General features: G+C 42.7%; 1 protein-coding gene across 2 annotated transcripts in view; it reads right to left on the reverse strand.

Moving 5' to 3' along the window:
• EPHA6 (EPH receptor A6) overlaps nt 1-24,322 on the reverse strand; it is a 1,141,406-nt gene that overhangs the window by 52,145 nt on the left and 1,064,939 nt on the right. For both annotated transcript variants that reach the window (XM_040338721.1, XM_040338722.1), the window contains exon 13: nt 23,801-24,010. In XM_040338721.1, coding sequence (XP_040194655.1) covers nt 23,801-24,010 — 210 coding nt within the window. The remainder of the gene's footprint in view (nt 1-23,800; nt 24,011-24,322) is intronic.

Genomic DNA, 24,322 nt, shown 5'->3' on the forward strand with positions numbered 1-24,322 from the left:
TACAAGTGATGTGACTTCCTGCCTCTGTGATATCTGTCGACAAGCATGTCAAATGGTTTCTGTGCTTATCATGAAATGTCTTAAAATACAGACTTGGAAAAAAGAGATGTCTTTACTGCTCCCCTCTCTGGCAAAAAGACCCAGAAGCTTCACTCACAATTATTTATTGTACTTATATAGCAGCATCAATTTATGCTGCACTTTGCAATTCCTTATTCTCCCTGTTTCTAAGATATGAGTGACAGGAAAAGGTCACCAAGCTACCTTGAGGCAGAAACTGTAAATGGAAGGACCTTACATCCCACTGGAGTAGAAGGTGATGAAGGGGATACTACTGTCCGAGGGAAGTGATCACCATTCAATAAGTAAAAAGGTCTTTGGCAGGAATTGGACATGTAATAGGGCAACTTCATCCTCACCCTAATCATTTATGCTCCTTAGTCAATCAGCCACTTGTTACTTGTTTTACTAAATGTTGCTGGCAATCAAATGAGAATTGACAACACAGTGTGGGACTGGGAGGAGCCACACTGCTCTGTAAAGTCACGGTCTCAGCATAGGGTTGCTCCCTGGCTGGTATAAATTGGACTTGCCAAAGTTATAATTAGGAAAAAGACGGCTGGTATTGTTTCCTAGAAAAGGTTGCAACCCTACTTCTGGGAGCATAATAAAATACTTAGTGGGAGGTGTGAAAGATTCTGCTACTGTTCCTACACAGTAGCTGAGAAACATACAGAAAAATACACAGATTAGCAAGTATGCATGCATGCTCTAGTTTTCAACTGTCAATGTTTTAGTGTACAGTAGTTGTTCATTAAAGTATATATTTTTCTTACTTTTTGGGTAGAGATGGGAAGGGTTATAACTGCTCTCAGGTTTGTTTTTTGCTATCATTAGAGAGACTTTCCTTCACTGCCTGTCCATAAAACTAAACAGAATGTAAGAGGGTATTTATCCATATTGGAAGATATCCAATTTATTACTGTTCTGTTCAATTAGAGATAGTGAATTTGGTTAACAGGGACACAGATAGCCATAACAACTCAAACTTTGCCTTTAGGTACACTTAAAGTACCTAAATCTATTTTCATTTTAGCTGTCTGTGAAACCCTGCACAACAAGTCTGAGACAGAGAGAGGGGTGCACTTTTAGAAAGGGGAAAACAGTGTGCTGCTGCTCATTTATTATCCAGTCACAAGATATGTATTCCTCAGTACAGTGTTCACGTACATGTTGCCTACTGACCGGCTCAGAAAAGAAAAAGAGAGACCTCTACAGCTCCACTCTCTGTTGAAAAAATCTCAGAGACTCATTCCATAATTCCTTATATTCCGTGCTTTTAAATTATAAGTGGCAGGAAAATGTTGACAAGCAACCTTGAGGCAGCAGCTTCAAATTAAAACAGTTCATGCTTACGTATTTTAGCGGTGTAATTAGCTGTTGCCTGGAGTTCAATTTTGGAACTATATAGTAGGGAAGGAGAAACTTGCAGTTCCTCTTGCCAATGGAATTGCCAGTGGATGATTCAATACATCAGAACTCACTTGTAACTAAATTATTAATTTTGGTTAGGTTGATCCTTCAAAAATATTTGGTTGAACTGACCCTTTAAGAATATAGGGAAAAAGATGTAGTGTTCAAAGGATAATAGAAAAAGTACATTTTATCTTTTGTCAAAATGCCATTGCCATTTACAGTATTTAGTATTTCTTCCTCACTTTGCCCATGTTTTATGTTACACTATCTGTCGCCGAGATGGAAATCACTATTGATTCTTTTAGCCGCTGGAACAACCACAAATATGTTTCTGTACATCCTGCAGAAAACAGCGGGAGAGGTGTCTGACAAGTAATATGGGCATTTCCTGATTTACAGTTTATTAATGTGAAATGTGGGACTAAGTCACGTGATTTCGAGCCGCCTATAATTAAGTTTAAATGCAACCGTGATAAAACGGTCCATCTGTAATCTCCGCCGGCAATGCACAATTTACCTGCTAGTTATGTGTGTTATAAATCCGAGGGCTTCAGGCATGTCTTATTAATAATCTTATGTCATCTCTCTCTCTCTCTGCACCTGCCACTGAGCTTTCCAGAGAAATTATAATGCCAGATACTTCTCTCTATTCCTAAAATAAAGAGTAACCAGGAAACAAGACTAAAGAAAGTTAATCCCGGAGGAGTGATTAATCCTACTGAAAAGTGTATAATGCTTAGCACTAAGGGGAAATGTTAGCAAATTAACCTAGAAACCAGCCTGTCCCTACACAAGAGAGAAAACTCAATAAGAATCGGCAATATATAAGGCACGGTACATACAGTAATTATCATCCTCAACTCATTCGGCTCCAATTTATTTTTCTGTAGTGTGATGTATTTTTATTCTCCGATGTGCAGTTCCCATTTACTAGCATGCTTCCCTGGAGTGTGATCCAATGTTTTTCTTTCTATTCTTCTGACTTTTCTTCTTATTCTTTTCTGTACTCATTATATTCTTTAATGTGAAGTAGTCCATCTTGCTCAGTCACATAAACAAAACTACCAGTGTTATTAAAAAAAAAAGAAGAAAATTGAGTGGGCTGTAAAGCCCACCCCTGACCATGCAAACTTTGGCCATTTTGCTGCGGACACCTGTATTCCGAAACCGCGCAACTCGTTCTGTGAATGGGTGGTGGAGACCCTGTCATTCATCTGCTCCTTCTCCAAATGTGTTGCATTGGTACGAGTTCTGTGAATCGCAGTGGATACTGTTAACCCCTGCAGCGCCAGATCACCACTCTCAGCTGGTATGAAGGTAAGATTTTTGAACCAGCAGCTTGCAGGGCATGGTATGCACCCCATTACAGGTAACTAATGTGTTTGGTGCTGGACCAAATGGGGAAGGGAGAGAACCTCTCCCCTAATTTCTTGTCCTGATTTCTCAAGGACAGGGAGTGAGGTACAACACCCCCACTGGAATCACAGATAATAACAATAACTTGACAGAACTTAGTCACAGAGAAGCACAAATTAAAAATGACACAATTTTAATTCGCTGATATAATTTCCTAATTTATAGTACATTTTGAATAAAAATGCAAAGTACATTGGAAGAAAAAACATAAACAAGATACAGTACTACAAGTGAAGTTTTTTTCTCCACAATTGCGATGTTAAGGCAAAGAAATGAAAAGCATAAAGCCCTCATAGTTTAAATGAAAACATCAAAAGCACTTAAAATGCCAAAAGAAGTGTGCCTGATGCATGCCTCTCATGAAGTCAAGACACTCTACTATTGTCATTTTATGTTTTTTTAACATTTTACTAAAACAAAGTAATACTATAAGGGTTTATGCTTTTCATGTCTTTGCTAACATCTGTGCTAAAGTTGTAAAATATTATAGAAGAAGGTTTTGGGGGAAGCTGTGAGTGAAAAAAGTAGGGAAGAGAGGCTGGAACCTGACAGTTTAATTATCTCTGCAACCCAGAAGCCAACAGGCTAGTACAGAAGCATGTTTCAAATTACTAGCCCAGCATATCTGGTGAATAGGGTGGCTGGTGGGTGCCAGACAAAAGGTTTATTTTAGCAGTAGAAAGTCTGGCTGTTTAACCAAATGAGCTATTCATCCAGGAATATATTGATGGTTTGCAGATATTATTACTACTACTGTGACAAAGAGCATTGTGTGTCTTGTATGATTAAGATTGTAGGAAGTTGAGATCTAGAAATTTGTGCTGACGTCAGATGCCTCTACCATGATACTGTATCTTTCCTTTAAACTAGGGGTCTAGAAACTTTCTAAGCAAAGGGCCAGTTTACTGTCCTTCAGGCTTTTGGAGGCCAGCAGAGGTAAAAAAAATTACATAACCCCTGTGGGTGGTAGAAGGAAGTATAGTGCCTCATCACTTGTAATAGTGGGAAGAATAATTTCCATCGTTGGTGTCAGTGGGAGAAATGGTGCTCCATCGTTGGTATTAGTTAGGGAAATAGTGCACCATCGTTGGTATCAGTGGCAGAAATAGTGCCCCATCATGGGTATTAGTTGGAAGAATATTGCTCCTTTATCAATATTAGTGTGAGAAAAAGTGTTCCATCATCAATATTAATGTGAGGAATAGTGCTCCATCATCAATGTTAGTGTGAGGAATAGTGCTCCATCATCTGTATTACTGAGTGAGTGAGAGACTTGTAAAGCGCAACACATGCGAACTGAATCGCCTCTGGGCGCTGTATCCATTTCATGGGTAAGGAACCCCTTGACCTCAGAAGAGATGGGTTTTAATCTTTCTCCTGAAGGCCAAGTGGTCCGACTCCAGTCGGATGGTGGTTGGTAGTGCATTCCACAGGCGAGTTTCCTGGACTGCAAATCTTCGATCTCCTTTGGACTTGTATCTGGCTTTGGGTATCTGGAGTAGGTTTTGATTGGTGGATCGCAGAATGCGATTGGGGTTATGGGCTTTTATTTTTTCGCATAGATATTGGGGGGCGTTGCCTTGAATACACTTATGTATTAGACAGAGTGCCTTGAAAGTGATTCTGTCTTTTACTGGCAACCAATGAAAGGATCTCAGTGAAGGTGAGATTGATTCCCATGGTTTTTTTCCAGTCACTAGTCGAGCGGCCGTATTTTGAATGACTTGAAGACGAGTGATTTGGTATTTGGGGAGTCCTAGATAGAGGGCATTTGCGTAGTCGAGTCTGGAATTGATGATTGTTCCCACCACGACTGCAATGTCCTCTTTCGGGATAAAGGGCGTGAGTCTGCGTAGTAGGCGCAGCAGATGGTGGGATCCGCTGACTACTGACCCTATTTGTGCATCCATTGTCATGTAGGTATCTAAAATGACTCCGAGACTTTTGACTTTGGTGCTAGGGGTGATAGTTTTACCCAGAGTGGGCGGGGGAGTCCATGTTGACGCGGGGTTATTTTTCCGGTTAGCGTGAAACAGGAGAAGTTCTGTTTTCGAACCGTTGAGTTTAAGATAACTGTTTGTCATCCAGTTATCTATGAGGCCCCGTGCACACGACCGAACATGTCCGCTGAAACTGGTCCGCGGACCAGTTTCAGCGGACATGTTCGGTCGTGTGTACGGCCTATCGGATAGGTTTCCAGCGGACATTTGTCCAGTCGACCGTTTTCCAGCGGACAAAAATTTCTTAGCATGCTAAGAAACATGTCCGCTGGAAGCCTGTCCGTCGGACATGTTCGGTCGTCTGTACAGACTCACCGTACATGTCCGCTCGGCCGAAAGCCCTCGCATGCGTCGAAGTGATTCGACGCATGCGTGGAAGCATTGACCTTCCAGGGCCGGACGGAAACCTGATTGAAACGGGTCGAGTAATTTATGGGTGTCTAAATGCAGTTGCAGCTGTTGTACAACTACTTTCTCCATTACCTTGGAGAAAACATTTAGACCTGTTATGGGCCTCCGGTTGTTTGGGTCTTTGGGGTCGAGGGTAGGTTTTTTTAGAATTGGTTTTATTGTACCTTGTTTCAGCAAGGTGGGCACCATGCCCTCCTTGAATGATTGGTTTATGAGCTGCGTGATAGCTGGTGCCAGTATATCGGCACTTTCTTTCAGCAGTTTAGTGGGGATGATATCATTGGGTGCTGTGCTATTATGCAGAGTCCCGATTATATTTTTAGTAGCATCGATGGAAATGGGTTTTAGAGTGAATTTTGGGGATTGCGGCTGATTTATGTGGGTATTAGGTTTGTGATTTGGGGGGGAGTTGGTGACGGTTCAATTTTGCTGAATACTTTCATGGATTTTTTCAATCTTATTAATGAAATAATCCGATAATTTGTTGCAAAATTTTTGTGAATCAGAATTGGGGGCCTCTAAACAAGCAGGATTCATAGTCTGAGTGACCAGCTTGAAGAGTTCTCGGGGGCGGTTAAGGGCATTTGCGACGATGTTGGAGAAATGATTTTTTTTGGCCGTGAAGATTTCTTTGTGATATTTCTTTGTTATTATCTTGTAAATGGTGTGTTTTTTATCTGAAGAGCACCTTTTCTACGCACCTTCTGCTCTTCTACGCTCTTGCTTTAGCAACGTCAGCTGGTCATTAAACCAGTTGTTTTTTCCGGATGCAAGTTTTGCGTTTTGTTGCTACTAAGTCAGCTGACTGTAGTAGCGCCTTGTTGATGGTGTCAAATGTTTCTGTGGCTGTTTGTTTTTGTTGGGTTGTTTTTATTTTGTTCCCTAGTGTTGTTTTGAAGAGTTCCCAGTAGAGCTTCTTCTGAGATCTAGTCCAGTGAGTTGTCACCGGTTTTGTCGTTTTTTTTTGGCTGGTGTTTTTGGTGATTGTGAATTTGATGGCATGGTGATCGGTCCATGGTTGCGGCTCATTTTCCAGGACGTCAATTTCCAAATCTTGTTTGAAAATGAGATCGAGCGTATGGCCTGAGGCATGAGTGGGGCCTTGTATTAGTTGCTGCAGACCTAATCCTTCCAGATGGTCAATTCAGGCGTCGGCTACGGGGTCTAGTGAGGAGTTGGCCCAGAGGTTGAAATCCTCAAGCACCAAAAGGTGTTTGATGTTTAGGGTATATGCGGAGATGAATTCCGTCAACGACGTGAGAAGGTGCGTTTTTGGGCCTGGTGGTCTATAGCAAAGTAGCATATGGACCGTTTCTTTAGGGGATTTGTTTGCAGCTGCAGAGTGAGGGTTTCCATGAATGGAAGCGAGTTTTGAAGGACTGGTTTGGTGATCGAGAGGTGAGTCTTGTGGATCACCGCCAGGCCCCCCCTCTTTGCCCTACTCTGTTTTGCATTTGAATGCGATAATTTGCTGGCACCAATTCTGTTAGAATGGTGTTGCAGTCGGCTGTGAGCCAGCTTTCTGTGATGAAGAGGCAGTCTAGATCGTGTTGAAGGATGAAATCATAGATTTCTTGTCGGTGTTTTACTGCCGATCTTGTGTTGACCAAAGCGCATATTATGCGCTTGGGCTGGGGTACCTGCGCGTATTTTTTGACTGTTGATCGTCGATTGATTTGTTTTTTCCCCTATGCAGTGACTAAGGTGACTACAGTAAGTGTCTAATTGCATCACACTGGAGGCTGACACTGTGACAAAAAGTAACACTTGCTACCTTTAAATGGGTGTGGGATCCTTGGGTACAGTGGTATACCGTCATACCACTTTGGAAGCTTACCTAATAGTCAGGCCCTCTCTCTTCTATAACTCTCCTACAGCTCCTCTTTTTTGTACAATTATACAAATATAATGTAAGGACTGTTTGTTCAGCCCCATGGTTTTTATTTGCTGATGTTTACTGAAGACTTACAACTCGAAGGAATGTCAGTAGGAAAATATTGTTTAATCTTTCTAAAAACACGACCTATATATTTTGATTGAAATATTTCTCCAAATAGGAAGTTGTGACCCTGTATATTATATGTTACCAGTTGTCACCACTGGGCAACGAGACCTCTTTAGGGTTGAATTTTAAATTTAATGTTCTGTATCTGTATATGATATTGAGTCATATTTGATATGACTGTTAAACTCTCTAATAAATATACACTTAAAATAAAATAAAATTGTAAGAAATAAGCAGACCTTGCAAAAAAGGTATCAATTTACAGCGATGTCTCTCCTCCCTGCCTAGCTATGTAATAAATAAGGCTCTCCTTTCCCCTCCCAAGGGGGATCCCAGCTAATCAAGTCATTCTCTGTCATTAAAATGAGCAGGGGTAGTCTGTAGGTACACAATGTAATGATTAAAAAGAAATAACATTGATTTTTTTTTTAAATCAGATGGCTGAAGAACGAAATAGTGACTTTTTTTCAAACTGCATCAATGTGCAAAATTGGTTGTATAGCAATTAAATGTGTTACATTTTTTTGTAATTTTCTTTTAGGCTACTATAAATTTGGCTTTCACTGCAAGTTACAAAGAATTAGAAATAATTTTAGTGTCTTCTCCATTTTACCACTTCCTTTCTGAGCAGAGCACAATTGTGACAGATCCATCACTATTTCTATTTAAGTGAAATCTAGAAATCTGTTTTTCTGCATCTACATGCCAAAAATCTGTCTGCAGAAGCTTTATGAGATGAATGGGGTGAAAGTGTTAAAATGTGTCCTTTAAGGCTACAATAAAATTAAGACTTTTAACAGCAGTCATGTTCAGAGGTCAAACTGCTGGGATCCCTTTGTAATATCTGATTTCTTTACAAAAGCATTCAGATTTTCCATTAATTGCATGCACTTGTCCATCCCCAATAATCATATTCTCTCTTAGGTCACTGACCCCTTTCAAGAGTGGTTAGTAATGACTTAGAACAACTTAAACTTTCTGAAACTCTGACAATAATTGCCATGTTAAAGAGTTGACATAAGACAAAATATCCAATTCTTCCATTATACTGGTTTACTTTTTCATGTCTGCCATTCAGATGTTTATATTTTAGGTTTGCTGTGTGGTTCTATAAAAAATATTTAAACATCTTATTTTTTTTTCTTGGTTTTTGAGTGAAATAATAAATTAACTTTCAGCATTTACCCTCCACTGTTGAATCACACCAACAAAAAAAATGCATGTATATATGTACAGTGAGCAACATTGAAATCATATAGCGGATGATGTTCAGAATTACACACAGGAATTCAGTACCCATTGTCATCAGTACAGTGTCATTATGATCACCGATCACTGTATAAGTGTCACTAGCAACGTCAGTGCCAGTTAGCGACCCTCCCATATAGTTGTGTCTGTTAGCACCAGATTGCCGCCCCACTATCACAGTCCCACTATAAGTTGCTAGTTACATAGTTTAAAAAAAACACAAGTCCATCAAGTTCAACAATAAAAAGAAAAAAATGCATAAAAAATAATATACAATCACATATACTCAATCCTATACCCCCAGTTAATCAAGAGGAACCCCAGCAAAACATGATCCAAGTTGCTACAGCCTTCCTTCCTGATCCCCCGAGAGGCAATCGGATTTTACCTATATAAATGATAGTACCCAGTTATATTATGTACATTTTGGAAAGACACCAGGCCTTTCTTAAAGAAATCTACTGAGCTGACCAGAACAACCTCTGGAGGAAGTCTATTCCACATTTTCACAGCTCTTACTGTGAAGAAACCTTTCCGTACTTGAAGAAATCTCTTTTCCCAATCACTGCCACTACAGTTTAGCGTCTATAGCTGTGTAAATTCCAGTATATATACCATAGTTTGTAACTTTCGCACAAACCAATATATATACACTTATTGAGATTTTTTTACCAATGTTTTTTTTCACCACATGTAGCAGAATACATTTTAGCCTCAATTTATGAAGAAATTTCATTTTTTTTATTAGATATCCAAGGTATTTTCTAAGAGGCATAATGAGAATTTTGAAAGTGTAATTTTTTGCCACAAGTTTTTGGAAAACGCAGGAAAGAAAATGAAAATTATGCGTAGTAATAAGTATGGATGAGCCGAACACCCCTCTGTTCGATTCGCAGCAGGACATGCGAACAGGCAAAAATTTTTTTTAACACACGAACATCCGTTAAAGTCTATGGGACAAGAACATGAAAAATCAAAAGTGCTAATTTTGAAGGCTAATATGCAAGTTATTGTCATAAAAAGTGTTTGGGGACCCTCGTCCTGCCCCAGGGGACATGTATCAATGCAAAAATTTTTAAAAACATAAGTTTTTTCAGGAGCAGTGATTTTAATAATACTTAAAGTGAAACAATAAAAGTGAAATATTCCTTTAAATTTTGTACCTGGGAGTGTCTATAGTATGCCTATAAAGTAGTGCATTTTTCCCATGTTTATAACAGTCCCTGCATAAAATGACATTTCTAAAAGGAAAAAAAAGTCATTTAAAACTACTCGCGGCTATAATGAATTGTCGGGTCCCGGCAATACAGATAAAAGTCATTGAAAACGGCATGGTCCCCCCCCCCAGTCCATTACCAGGTCCTTCAGGTCTGGTATGGATATTAAGGGGAACCGTGCGCCAAATAAAAAAAATGGCGTGGGGTTCCCCCCAAAAATCCATAGCAGACCCTTATTTAAGCATGCAACCTGGCAGGCCGCAGGAAAAGAGGGGGGACGATGAGAGAGCGCCCCCCCTCCTGAACCCCACCAGGCCACATGCCCTCAACATTGGGAGGATGTCCCCATGTTGATGGGGACAAGGGCCTCATCCCCGTGACCCTTGCCTGGTGGTTGTGGGGGTCTGCAGGTGGGGGGCTTATCGGAATCTGGAAGCCCCCTTTAACAAAGGGGATATCCAGATCCCAGCCCCCCCTATGTGAATTGGTAACGGGGTACATTGTACCCCTACAATTTCACCCAAAAAAGTGAGAAAAAAAACAAAAAACACACACACAAAGTTGGGACAAGTCCTTTAATAAAAAATAAAAATTCCAGCGCCGTAATCCTTCTACGAGTCCGACCTGCCACTACGAACGATACCGCGTCCAAAGGAGGCGCACGGCCCAATGACGTGTGACCCGTCTCACAGCTCTTTTATAACCGAGGGTGGGGCAATCTGTGACGTGGATGGGGGACCCCAACCTCTACTGATGCAATGGGTGTTTCCCGCGTTTTCTTTTACATTTTTTATTGGATACATTTAATAGCAGAAAATAAAAAATATATATTTTTTCCTAAAAACAATGGAGGTAATAACATATTATGTAAAAATTTCAAGTTCTGAGCCCGCTGTTATGATATTGATTGTTGCCATGACATTGCGGCAGCTTAAAAGTCACCCTCCTACAATATGGCTCCATACCCTATGAGTAAGTGGCGTGTACAGCCACATAACACGTAAGGGAGGAGAGCCAGTGGTGACGTCATCTCCGCTCGCGGCCGGGAGCGGAGGGGATACTGTTTTGTGCTTGTTGTTATCGTCGCAAATGTGAGTGTATTTACGTTTTTATTAAAACTTGTTTTTTAAACGTTACTACACTATGGAGCCTATTCTTTCTTTACCTATATCGCTGGGAGCCATCCACCCATGTTAAAAGTTATCTAGCCACTGCCAGTATGGATTTTAAGAGACCTGTCCGTGGTTAAGGTTGCACTGTTATTTGGGAGCCGCTGCCAGTGTGGATTATAAAAGGCTTGTGGACTACAAGCCAGCCAAGGTGAGAGGCTGGGGGAAACAGGGTCACTTGGAGTGGAGCACCTGATGATTTGCTGTGGATTGGAGCACTTCACACTTTAGAAATCATTGTGGACATTGGATCAGTCTGCATGCTATTGGACTTTGTTTTATTTGCATTTTGCACAAGAGACTCACAGTTGCACATAATTGCATGAAGAAATGTACCTGTTTATTGCATTAACATTTTTTATTGTTATTTGGGAGTGTATGCACATTATTACGCTTGTTATTTTCACTTTATTGCTGACAGCTGACTTTCACTGCTGCCTATTGTGTGTTTTTTTTCACTGGATCTATATGCACATTTTTTAGTTTTTTGCAATATCGTTTGCACCTAGCACTTTTGTTAACTATTGATTGGTTATCAGCAAGCGCCTCAACACCCCTCATTTATACAATGGAGGTAATGAAACACCACCAAAAGAAAGCTCTATTTGTGGGAAAAAAATACATACATTTTATTTGGGTACAGCGTTGCATGACCGCAAAATTGTCAGTTGAAGCAACGCAGTGCCATATAGCAAAAAAGGGCCTGGTTGTGAACGGGGGAAAATCTTCCGGAGGTCAAGTGCCTTGGATTGTGATGTCTACGGCCCCGTACACACGACAGAGGAACTCGACGTGCTTGGCACGTCGAGTTCCTCGTCGAGTTTTGGGATGAAGCCGCCGAGGAGCTCGGCGGGCCGGCTTCTCCCATAGAAGAGCGAGGACAACGAGAAAATAGAGAACATGTTCTCTATTTTCTCGTCGAGTTCCTCGGCGGCTCCATCGAGCCAAAACTGTACAGACGATAGAGATTCTCGGCAGAATCCGGGTTTTGACCGAGTTTCTCGACGAGGCCTACCAGGCACAAGAAGGGGAAGAGCCAGAAAATGAATACATAAACAGACACCATTGTGGAGGAAGGAGCGAACCCAATAGGCATCAGTCATTGGGTAACTGACCAGGATGCTCACCACCAATTTCAAACATTTAGTACAGTAGTTCATAACCTTACTCCTCAAATACCCTGAACAGGCTATGCTTCCCATTCGATAAAATAGCTGTCATAAGCACCAAGTCATTAATATTGATTTGAAGCACCTGTGCAAGGTGAAGGAAATCCTAAAAACATTACCTGGGGGTACTTGAAGATAGAAGTTAGCCCTGGTTCACACCTATGCAGGTTGCAGTTTACATATTGCAGGTGCATTTTGCGTTTTCAATACACATTTTTGATCCATTGAAGTCTATGGAACCAAAAAACAGAAAAAGGTCCCTGGCCCTTTCTATAAAATGCACAGATGTGAACATCACCCATAGGAAACCATGATAAATGGACTGTAGTGTGTTTCTGCAAAACTGAAAACACACAAAAAATGCATAAGGCCTTGTACAGACGAGGGGATCTCCGCTGGAAACAGTCCGGCGGACCGTTTCCAGCGGAGATTCCTCCTCCGGATTTTGATCCGATGGCTTGTACACACCATCGGATCAAAATCCGCGCGGAATACATCCGCGGTGACGTGTCGCGAGGGAGGGGAGCGGACGGATTGATCCGATGAGTCTGTACAGACGACCGGATCAATCCGCTGGACACGATTCAAGTGGATAGATTTCTTAGCATGCTAAGAAATTTATATCCACTTGAAATCGATCGGCCAGACGAATCTCCACGGATAAATATCCGCTAGGCCGTACAGACGACCGGATTTGTCCGCTGGAACTGATCCGCGGATCAATCCCAGCGGATAAATCCGGTCGTGTGTACGAGGCCTAAGTGTGAACCAGGCCTTAGGAACCACTAATCTAGCGGATTACCGGCAGCGGGACACAAGAGGTGAGGTCACTATCACAGGCAACTTTTGAATTGTGAGTGTAATGGATTTTTATTTTTTATTTTTTATCTAATAAAGTTTCTTCAATAAATTACAGTGGCAGTGTGTTTTGGTTTTGTTTATGTTTCTGCTATTTTACAACATAAGCTATTATCTGCTGCCTTGCTTATAGCTCACTGCCTGCAGTGGAAAATGTAAAACATGACTACAAAATATCTCATACTGATTAAAAACAAATGTAAAAAAGGTTTAAAAATGCTAAAGTACACACACTACACTCTATTTAAAAGCTCAGCATGAATGCAGACTGTGACATTATAGTCAGAATGTAAACCTAATGGCCCAATATTGCTGAGCCTGTAAAGTTATTACTGATCGGCCAATATAGCCCAGCCTCTAAGCCTGTGGGTGTATGTACTCCAAAGGGGTCCCAGCAAATGACAGTAAATCCAATCACTATGGTCCAGTTCATGCCTGAGCGATTTAAAGTGCGTTTCCCAAGCCGCTTCAGCGCTCAGCATTAAGACTCCCATTATATTCAGTAATGGCTGTTCACACCTGAGCACAGTTTTAGCCCCTAGTGCCTGTGAGGTCAGGCACTGATGTGAACAAGAAGGCCTGGCTCGCAGTCTCCACTCAAATTCATCCCAAAGGTGTTCTATCAGGTCAGGACTCTGTGCAGGCCAGTCAATTTCTTCCACCCCAAACTCGCTCATTTATGTCTTTATGGACCTTGTGGACAGCCTTCCAAATAGAGTGGAAGCTGTTATAGCTGCAAATGATGGGCCAACTCAATATTGAACCCTACTGACTAAGACTGGGATGCCATTAAAGTTCATGTGCGTGTAAAGGCAGGTGTCCCAATACTTTTAAGCATATAGTGTATGTAACAATTGCTGCAGCAACCAGAGATGGGGCACACTTCTTTAGAGCTAACTTATGTTCACTGTGCAAATGGCCAGAAATCCTTTTTGGCCATACTCTGCCTTTAAAGCTGTATTTTATGACTAGCTGTATTTTAGATTGCAAGACAGTTCTCTATTAATATGGAAAGCTGCGTCTACCACTGCCATCATGCTCACTGAATGAAGCATAAGTGCATTGGCTGACATAAAGGTGAATGTAGGTTAAGGCAGAAAGTGAAAATCAATATACAGTGCTCCAATGGAAGTAATTCTACAACATATAGGGAATTACAGAAGGACATAGATGGACAGGCAGAGGCTTATGGTAATGCAGTTCTGGGAATTCCCACATATCCGTAATGCGTATATTGAATGCTACTTTGTCTCTAGAAAATTCTCTTCTATTTTTGGATAATACTGGAATTAGATGGGGATTATTAGTGGAACAGGAATAAAGGAATGATTGCTTCCATGTAGATCTCAAATTGAAGTCTATAAAAAGAGTCATATGTTTCAGAGTTTACCAGTCAACCGTCCAACAACTTCATTTTACTTTTAAGCCCTCTACACACGGCCAGAATCTCGTCAGGAAAAAACGTTGTTTTTCCCGACGAGATTCTTGGCAAGATTCTCTTTTGGCGGCCGAGTGTACACATGGGTCATTCAAAAGAACCGCCGTTCTTTTGAATGGCGCGAACGCAGTGACGTCATCAACTACGACGAGCATGCGCTCGTCACATTCGATTCCGTCGACGCCATCTTGCTACACCCTACCTACACCTTGGAAGCTGGTTTCCATGGAGAGTTAAGTATACACGCGCTCGGGTTTCTCGGCGGGAAAACACTGCCGAGAATCTCACAACGAGAAAATAGAGAGCAGGTGCGTGTGTACGAGGCTTGACACCTATTAGGCCCCATACACACGGTCGGACAAAACCGATGAGAATGGACCGAGGTTCAGTTTCATCGGTCCAAACCGACCGTGTGTATAGCCCATCGGTCTGTTTTTCTTCGGTCCAAAATTTTAAAACATGCTTCAAAACTGAACCGAAGGCCCGCTGCCCGATCGGTCCAAACCGATGGTTAGTACAGAAAAGCATCGGTTCAAAACCCGCGCATGCTCAGAATCAAGTCGACGCATGCTTGGAAGCATTGAACTTCATTTTATTCAGCACGTCGTGTGTTTGACGTCACCACGTTCTGACCCGATCGGTTTTTGGAACGATGGTGTGTACGCACATCAGATCATCAGGCCACTTCAGCGGTGAACCGATGAAAACGGTCCGTCGGACCATTCTCATCGGTTTGGAACGACCGTTTGTGTACGGGGCCTAACTGCACCTCTTACTTATTCAGCTTACATAACTTACTAGCTCATTATGCCTTTGTCTTGCAGGGGTTTTTTTTTCATTTTCTTTTCTTTGGGTTTACTTCATCTTTAAGTGTATTTTTTCTTTTTTTTACTACTACTGATACTTCTCATCTATCTCTAATTGAGCACCATTAGTTTTGTTGGTCAGCGTAAACATCTATATTCATACCACAATCTTTAACCTCTGTGTGGCCCCTCCCACATCAATTTCCCAAGCCTATTGTTTTTTAGTGCTTGCTCTTCCCAAGAGCTTATTGTATCTTAGTACTTTCTCACTAGTACAGGAAAATCAACCTCCAGTAAGCACATCAACATCTTCAAGGGCCCAAACCTAGCCAGCAGAAGACTAAATTTAAAGTGTATATAGTTCATCTGCTACTGAGTGTAGTTTTTGGCATATTACCAATTATCTCTTGCAAAGGCTTAGCTCCTTCATTCCATGAGTCTCAATCTGTTTTGGTACCAGTTATTGTTTATGCCTTATGCAGATCATCTGGTGAGGAGAGCTACAGGTGCTGGTAGGGTCTGAGTTTATTGTAGTACCCTAACCACATCAAGTGAGGCCATTGTTGTATGCTGCAAAAACGTTTGTTGTTATCCTCTGCCTATCTGAGCACTGTTAGACAATATGCTTTGTTATTTACTTCAAGGTCTTGAGTCTCATTTCAGGGTGACCCTAAGGTATTAACAACAATTACAAATTGACTCCTATTAACATGCATATCCGAGATGTCAATGGTGCTGGGGCACTTGTCAAGGTTAAGGTAGGAACAGAGGACCCAACATAACCAGTGGCTCATGTGGGGGTGGCGCTATGCATTCTTAGGCCCCTTAAAGTGACACTGTTGCCATACCAAAGACTTAAATCAAGACATATCTGTAAGAAGGCTGTTAACACTCACTTTTCCTTCTTACCACACTGCTGAACACTGCCCAGATCCCGAGAAATCATCAGGTGAAGCACAGAGGAAAGGTGACACCTCTGAGAGTTTTGATCTCTTGGGTCTGCTTCAGAATGCAATAGTTCCTACAGCTAACTCCCACGTCACTACATTCAAAATTCTATTAAAGTATGGTCAAGACATTTATTTTTATTTGGACAAATCGGAGAACAACTAGAGTCTGCTCTGGGACTCAATTAGATATTTCTACCAGGAACAGAAGCTTCACTAGACAGGAAGTGATGGAAAATCTCCAACAGTAGGACAAACAGAAATCAAAATACATTTTTTTTTATTTTTTTTATTAGACAAGTGAATGATAGAAACCCTGTCAGCATTTTATTTCTGGTTGTGTTTCTGTTGCAATTTTTCTCTAATTTCCTGTCTAGTGAACCAGTTGTAAACATGACAACCAGGGGAAAACTCTTTGAGCTTGATTAAATATACAGTATATACTCGAGTATAAGCTGAATTTTTCAGCACATTTTTTTGTGCTAAAAAAGCCCCCCTCGGCTTATACTCGAGTCTCTCCGCTCTCGTCCATGATAGCCGGAACACTGACTCACTGCTGGGAAACAGAATCAGTGTTTCGTCTATCACGGACGAGGACGAGGAGGAGGCAGGGCTTTGTTACACTGGACGGCCGCCGACTGCAGTTAAGACTGCATGACACAGCGGGAGATAAAGTACATGGGGCACAGTGAGGCATGGAGATGGGCACAGTGAGGCATGGAGATGGGCACAATGAGGCTGCAAATGGGCACAGTGAGGCTGCAAATGGGAACAGTGAGGCTGCAGATGGGGATTGTTGACCCTCTTTTCCACTTACAGTAGTTGCTGCATTTCCCACCCTAGGCTTATACTCGAGTCAATACGTTTTTCCAGTATTTGTGGTAAAATTAGGTGCCTTGGCTTATATTTGGGTTGGCTTATACTCGAGTATATATGGTAGTTATGTTAAAATTACTAAAAATACTTTTTTTTTTACATTTCGTTTCTCAAATTGTTAGCTTATAATTAAAAAAAAAAAAAAACATGAGCACAGTATTAAAACAGAGTTTCAGGTAAAAAGCTCTTATTTCAGTCAGCTCCAATGAGGTCACATGGTGTAGAAGCTCCACCTCCTCGGTTTCATGGAGCGCTCAACAATGGGGCTGAGTTTGTGATGTCACCCGACATCTTCCACTGCCCATCTGTTGTTGGCACTCCCTCCCTGCCCCTGCAGCAGATGCTCCATGACACAGGGGAGGTGGGGATTCTACATCACATGCCCAGACTGGAACGGATTGAAATAAGTTATTTACACAAATATTTTTTGTTTAACAGCACTATACAGCATAGGTAGGACGAGAGGGGAACCTGTGTTTTTAAGCACACATATCTCAACCACCATATCTACATCTACATCCCCCAATGCATACCTCCCAACATTTAAAAAGTCCACTGCGGGACAGTTGTTGAGCGGGGGGGGGGGGGGTGAAGTGGATGCCTCTCACCTTTGCACAGAATGTCTCCTCCCTCAGCAGTCATCTCATTGACGCACTGCAGTACATTCAGCTCCGCCCGCCTCCTCTAATAGTACGGCTGCCGTTCAGCTCCGCCCGCCTCCTTCTATAGGCTGTCATTCAGCTCCACCCGCCTCCTCCAGCAGAACTGTTCATTCAGCTCCGCCCACCTCCTCCTACAGTACTGAGCAGGGGGGGGCCTCGGATCCTCACAGTGTGGGAAATTTAACCCTTTTGCGGGACTGCGGGAATATGCAGTCAGTGCGGGATAATCCCGCAGAATCCTTGCATGTTGGGAGGTATGCCCAATGTGCTGCCTTGTGTTGGGGATACAGTCATAAAAGTTTTACCTTTTGACAGCCACCAGCCGATACTGTGTGTCTGGTGGCTTTCAATCCAAGCTCAGGTCCCTACTGACAAACAATAACCAATCAGTATAGTTCTTAATCATGTGATCAATATGTCAGTTATGACTTAGTGATCAAATGAGGCTGAAGGTTGAATTAATAAAAAATGAAAACCTTCAGCCTGTAGATAAACACTTTCACCTTCAGGTTACATTGTTTATCTGCTGTGTCTTATGTTTAAATCGGAACTGAAGTTACACTGTGACACCCCAGGAGTAGGCAGGCTTTAAATGCAAAAAAAGACATGTGTTTGCAATAAAATTCCCCTGCCAGCCTGCTCGCTGTCTTCTCCAGTGCTGTAAATTGAGCTGCAAAAGTGCAGCTCAGTTTACTGCACTGGGTTGATCCCTGTTTGCCAGGATGAGTGGCTCCTGCGCAGGCGCAGAAGTGACGTCATTCTATGCCGACAAATGAAAACTGGCAAACAGAAGAGAAGATGCTGGCTCTGGATAGGGACCGTTGGAAAGGTGAGTATTAATCCCCTAGTTCCACTTTATTGTTGCAATTATCATACTATAGTATTAAAAAAATAATAGTAACAAAAATAGATTAAAGCATTATATACATTAATTTTGTTAACATTTGTTTTTGCCTGCATTAAAAACAGAGTAGGGGTTTTAATACAACACTGTGTACCACATAAAATATTTCTATTTCATTAAAAATAAATTATAAAAATGTATTTAGGTATGCAAAGAGTTTTTGTAGAGTTGACTAATTCTGCCAAACTTGGCCTGGGTGTCTAGGCATCAACGACCTCTGGGTATGAAAGAGGAAAGGTAAATATAAAGCCAAAACTTTGAATTGAGTGGTAAAGGGTTAGAATTCTGTCAGGTTGGTATAACTATCTTGGTCCCAAAAGAAAAAAAAAGTTTGAGCTTTTTACATACACTTTAAATATTTTATATGTAAAAATAATAGGTTCCCAGAAAGGAAAACTTGATTGACAGGCAGAGACCCATCTGCTCTCTGATATCCCCAGCACACTCTTCTGCACTTTTTAAAAACTTTTCTAAAAAGCAGCCAAACTACCAGCCTTAAAAGTGAGGTGATGATAATGTAACCAGATTATACCTTATCAGAACTTAAAAACAGCGCAATGGCACCCACACTATCAATATTAGTATGAAGAACATGAAGCTGGAACAGCGGTAAGCTGCAGCCAGGTTTTCTCTTGATTTCTAATAATATGATTGCTCACAGTCCTAGAAATGAATGAGTAAATGCAAGTCTGGTCGAGCCATCCAATGAATAAATCAGTGGCAATAATTAAATGTGAAAATGAATAAACAGATGAATAAGTTAATTTACAAGCTTGTTTAAATAGCCCAGGATCGTATAAACATGGCAGTGTGCCATATCGGTGCTGTTAACATAATCAATAGCAGGAAGACGAGAATGATGTAGTCTGCAGTACAGACTGAAGTGGCTGCTGGGTCTCTGGAGACATGACTGGAGTGCTGCGATTGTCATCTGGTGGCACATGGATTGAAATAAAGTCTGGGTCAAGGACAGTGGAGGATCAAGTAACCCAGCCTACAGACAGGACAGGTTTAAAGGGAAAGACAATTGTATTTTCAGTGACCTCATTTTTTAGGTTATTAATGCAATGTTTACTCTTTTAAATATTATCTAAAGTTAACAATATTAACTTTAGATAATATTTCCCAATAGTGACATAGGATATACATGTACTTTGTAAGCACCAAATGCCTTTGCAATACTAGATATATCATCTTGTAAATTCAGTGGTAGCCTTATCACTGATTGCACACAGTGGACCAGATTCACAGAAAAAGTACGCCAGAGTATCTGCTGATACTCCGGCGTACTTTCAAATTTGCTGCGTCGTATCTTTATTTGGAATTCTCAAACAAAGATACGACGGCATTTGGCTAAGATCCGACAGGCGTACGGCTTCGTACGCCTTCGGATCTTAGGATGCAATACTTCGGCGCCCGCTGGGTGGAGTTTGCGTCGTTTTCCGCGTCGGGTATGCGAATTAGCTGTTTACGGCGATCCACGAAGATACGCACGTTCCTCGCATTCTCTTACGTCGTCGCTAGTTGGCTTTTCCCGTCGTAAAGTTGCGATTGCTATTTAGGTGGTGTAAAATTAGACAGCCCAATGTAAAGTATGGCCGTCGTTCCCGCGTTGAATTTTAAATGTTTTATTTTTTTGCGTAAGACGTCTGGGAATAGGAAAGGACGTAACGCACGTCGCCGTTCAAAAAATTACATCGGTGCAACGTCATTTCGCGCAAAGCACGGCGGGAAATTTCAAAACGGAGCATGCGCAGTACGTTCGGCGCGGGAACGCGCCTAATTTAAATGATACACGCCCCATTTGAATTAGGCCGGCTTGCGCCGGACGGCTTTATGCTACGCCGCCCCAAGTTTACAGGCAAGTGCTTTGTGAATCAAGCACTTGCGCTGAAAACTTGCGGCAGTGTAACGTAAATGACATACGTTACGCCGCCGCATTTGTACCTGAATCTAGCCCAGTATGTTTCAGAGAGCAGAGCAGTGGTGGGGGGATTCTGCAGGCCCATCCACTACAGCAGTGGTTCTCAACCTGGGGATCGGGACCCCTTCGGGAGTTGAATGATGATTTGCCAGGGGTCACCAAATCCTGGGCTGTTCCTGAAGCCCACACCGCTCTCGCAGCCATTTGCGACCGCCCAGCAGGGCTGTCCCTGGAGCCTGTGGCTGCCCAGCTAGGCTGTTCCTGGAGCCTGTGGCCGCCTACTCAGTCTCTTCGCAGCCACCCATTCAGTTCACGGCATGGCTGGAGGGCAGAGACTAGAGGTCAGCTGACTGGTGAGGAATGTGAAGTGGGAGGAGCTGGAGGAGACCCTATCTCCTGATTTCTGGCATAGGTGTCACTGCTACGGGACACCACAAAGTCGGAGACACAGTGTAGCCGGAGATACAGTGATTATTTTTAAAATTAGAAGTCCCCGCTACAGTTCTCAGATCAGAAGATGACCTTGATCAAGAGCATTTAAGTTGGCTGATCAGGAATCCCCCCAGCATTGCCACTCATCCCAACACCCCAACAAGTGGTGGGCCTGCCTGGCTTTGACTCCGAGGAGGGCGTGAGGACAGGTAAGTTTTTTCCCCCCAACAGGGCTCCCCCCAAGGGTCTCTCTCTCCCCTCCTCCCAGGCCACAAGCCTCAGCTGCAGGCAGGAAGGCCACCCAGAAGACCAGGGGGGTGGCCGAGTTTCTGCCGGCCAATCTGCGGAGGGACCAGGCCCTGCAGACCCAACATCTGGGTCAGGTCACCCAGACTTTGGCCCAGATGGAGGACAGCCTGGGCTCAATTAAGGACTCGGTCAGTGAAGAGCACAAACTCGTTGGCGGTCATAACTTGCATTTGTGACCTGCAGACCGCCACAGCAGGCGTGGCCCTGGAGGTGAGTGCCCTGACCCATGTTGTCCACGCAAATACCCAGGCTGTCCAGGCCAATACGGCTGCCCTCACTGTGGGCCTGAACAGGATAGCCGTGGCCTTGGAGGGCAGGCCAGCAGGAGGACAGTCACCATGGGAGGCTCCTCCTTCCCCTGCTCCCCCCCCATGAGTCTCCCCTGGTTGGCCGTGGCCGTGGCCGGCCCAGGCGTAGCTCACGCCGCCGCCGTTAATATTGGATGTACTTTTGATTTTTTTTTTATTCTACTGTGATTATGATTTGTTTTATGTGTGTGAATGATGTATGAATGTGGGGGTGACATTCCTGATGAAAAAAGGGTGTCACCCTCAGTTTTGGTGGATTAGGGATCCCCAGGACCAGGGAGAAGTGATCCCAGGTCCATGTGAATGGTGTATGAATGCACAGTGACATAATTGGAGCCTTGGCGGGGCGTTGCTGCTCCCTAGTACCATGGGGGGTACTTCGGTCTAATCCAATTCGATGACGATGTGATGTGTCTGTGCTAGGGACCACAGTGGGTGTGCATGCATGCATTCTCATTGTGCCATGATTAATGTGTATGTTTACTGTGCAAAGATGCATTCTGCGAGGCGTCTCCTGGCTGCTGTTCCCTCAGAAGAGGGGGTACCCTCGGTTACTAAAGTCACTAGCATAGCTATGAGCATGGATTCCCCTGGCATGTTGGCATACAGATTGTTGTCCTGCAAGTGTGTGTGCTCAGCTCTTCCCTAACGGTGTTGCTTTAGCTGACATTTAAACGGCTGGTGTGAAGTTAGGGCAGCTTTTATAAGGTGTAATTTTCCGCCGTGAAACTAGCAGATGCGCACAGGGCGTAGCCTACGCCGCACAAGCGTTCTTTTGTGGATCGCCGTAGCTCCTTCATTTGCATATTAGCATAGCAAATCAATGGTGTGTCTAGAGTATTTTGCGCTTCAAGATGCGCCGTGTAATCGTTTTACGTCGGACGGAAAAATCTGGTTTTCAGGCGTATTTTGTTTTGAGGATACGGTGCAAAGATACGCGCGGCGCATTTTTTAATTACACCGCGCATCTCTAGATACGTCGGCGTAAGTGCTTTGTGAATCTGGCCCCCTATCTCTTTTCCTCCAGACATAAAGAGTGCCCCCTTGTCTGTGATGACCTTACAGTGAATAACTCAACACCAAGTTTACTATATGGACCACTTATGTATTTATACATGTTGATCATATCCCCCTCTAATCTATCCTCATAGCGGAGCTCCTCCATGCCTCTTATCAATAGGTTGCCCTTTCTTTGCTTCCCTTGGAAACTGCAGCTTGGGATTGCATGCTATTATTAAACTTATGATCTACCAAAACCCCCAGATCCTTCTCCCCTATAGATTTTCCCAAGTTGAACCCCCCTATTATGTATGATGTGTGCATAGTCCCCCCCCCCCCCAAGTGCATAAGTTTACATTTATCAACATTAAACTTAAACCTCATTTGCCAGATAGTTGCCCAATTAAACAGTGCATTGAGGTTGGCTTGTAAGTTGGAAACATCCTGTAAAGACGTTATTCCACTCCATAGCTTGGAATACATATGCATGCGTTCCTGTAGCGCATGACATCGTACTGTGTTCTAGTAGATGGGATGCATTGCCACTCATTCTTAATGGCACCCCATATGCACCAACCAGTGCACGTGTGCTAAATTGTATCACAACACTTCATAACTTATTGCCATGTGTTCTAGTGCGATGCAATATAAAAAATAGGTGCCTGCAGTTCTTTTGTATGATTGTTGAATGTGATTTGTGTAATTGAAATGAATGGGCTGCCCTAAAGCCTAGTAGACACTGGCCGAATGTCGGGCGGAAGTGGCCGGTTCAATAGTAACCGTCTGACATTGGGTCTGGGTGTGTATGGCAGCTGGACCGGTGGAAGGCTGCCATTCGGCTGCCTTCTGTCGAAGGGTCATGACTGAAAAAGATCTGGCAACTGGCTCCCGATCAGCACTCTCAGTTAATGGCTACTGGCTGAACTATAGTTATTGGAAAACATTGCATTTACTGTAAATGCATTCTGGATGAATTTACAAAATGCAATGGAAAGAATCTGTTGTGAACCAGCCCTGAGAGACAAGCAATGGGGAAATGTAATTTGGCATTAGGGTTGCACTACGCCCAGTAGCAGAGTTTGTTTTTATGATCATACAAGGTTCTGTTCTCTCTTACTTCAAAGGTTAGACGTCTCAAACCACAAATTGATTTATCAAAAAAACTACTTTTTTTGACAACAAGTGACAGACTCACTTTACATTTAAAGTGAATTAGATGCACTTACTGTGGTTGTATACGCAGCTTCAGGATCATCTTCTAACACCCGTGAAAGTCCAAAATCTGAAACTTTGCAGACCAAATTGCTGTTGACTAAAATGTTCCTGGCTGCCAGGTCACGATGGACATATCCCATATCGGAGAGGTATTTCATCCCTGAGGCAATTCCTCGTAGCATTCCCACCAACTGGATGACTGTAAAGTGACCATCATGTTTCTATAAGGGAAAAACAAAATATATCTCTGGTTAATTAATATCAGAATGTATACAGTACAGTTTGCTAAAGCCTGTCTACTTAAAGGTGAAACATAGGTCATTTGGGAACAGTAGAGGTTAACCACTCGCTTTTTTTTAGAAAGTTACAGAAGTCAAAATTTTATTTCCCTCGCAGGTGTTTTAAACATTTCTCGCTTACAAAGAAATACACATTCAGCCTCCGGGCTTACATGTGCCACGATGCTGCACTGGCCTTAGCCTTTAGGGCCTTGTCTGTTCCTACAGTTTTCACACACAAGTTTGGTTCAACAC

Source organism: Rana temporaria, chromosome 2, assembly GCF_905171775.1.
Source record: "Rana temporaria chromosome 2, aRanTem1.1, whole genome shotgun sequence".
NCBI lineage: Eukaryota > Metazoa > Chordata > Amphibia > Anura > Ranidae > Rana > Rana temporaria.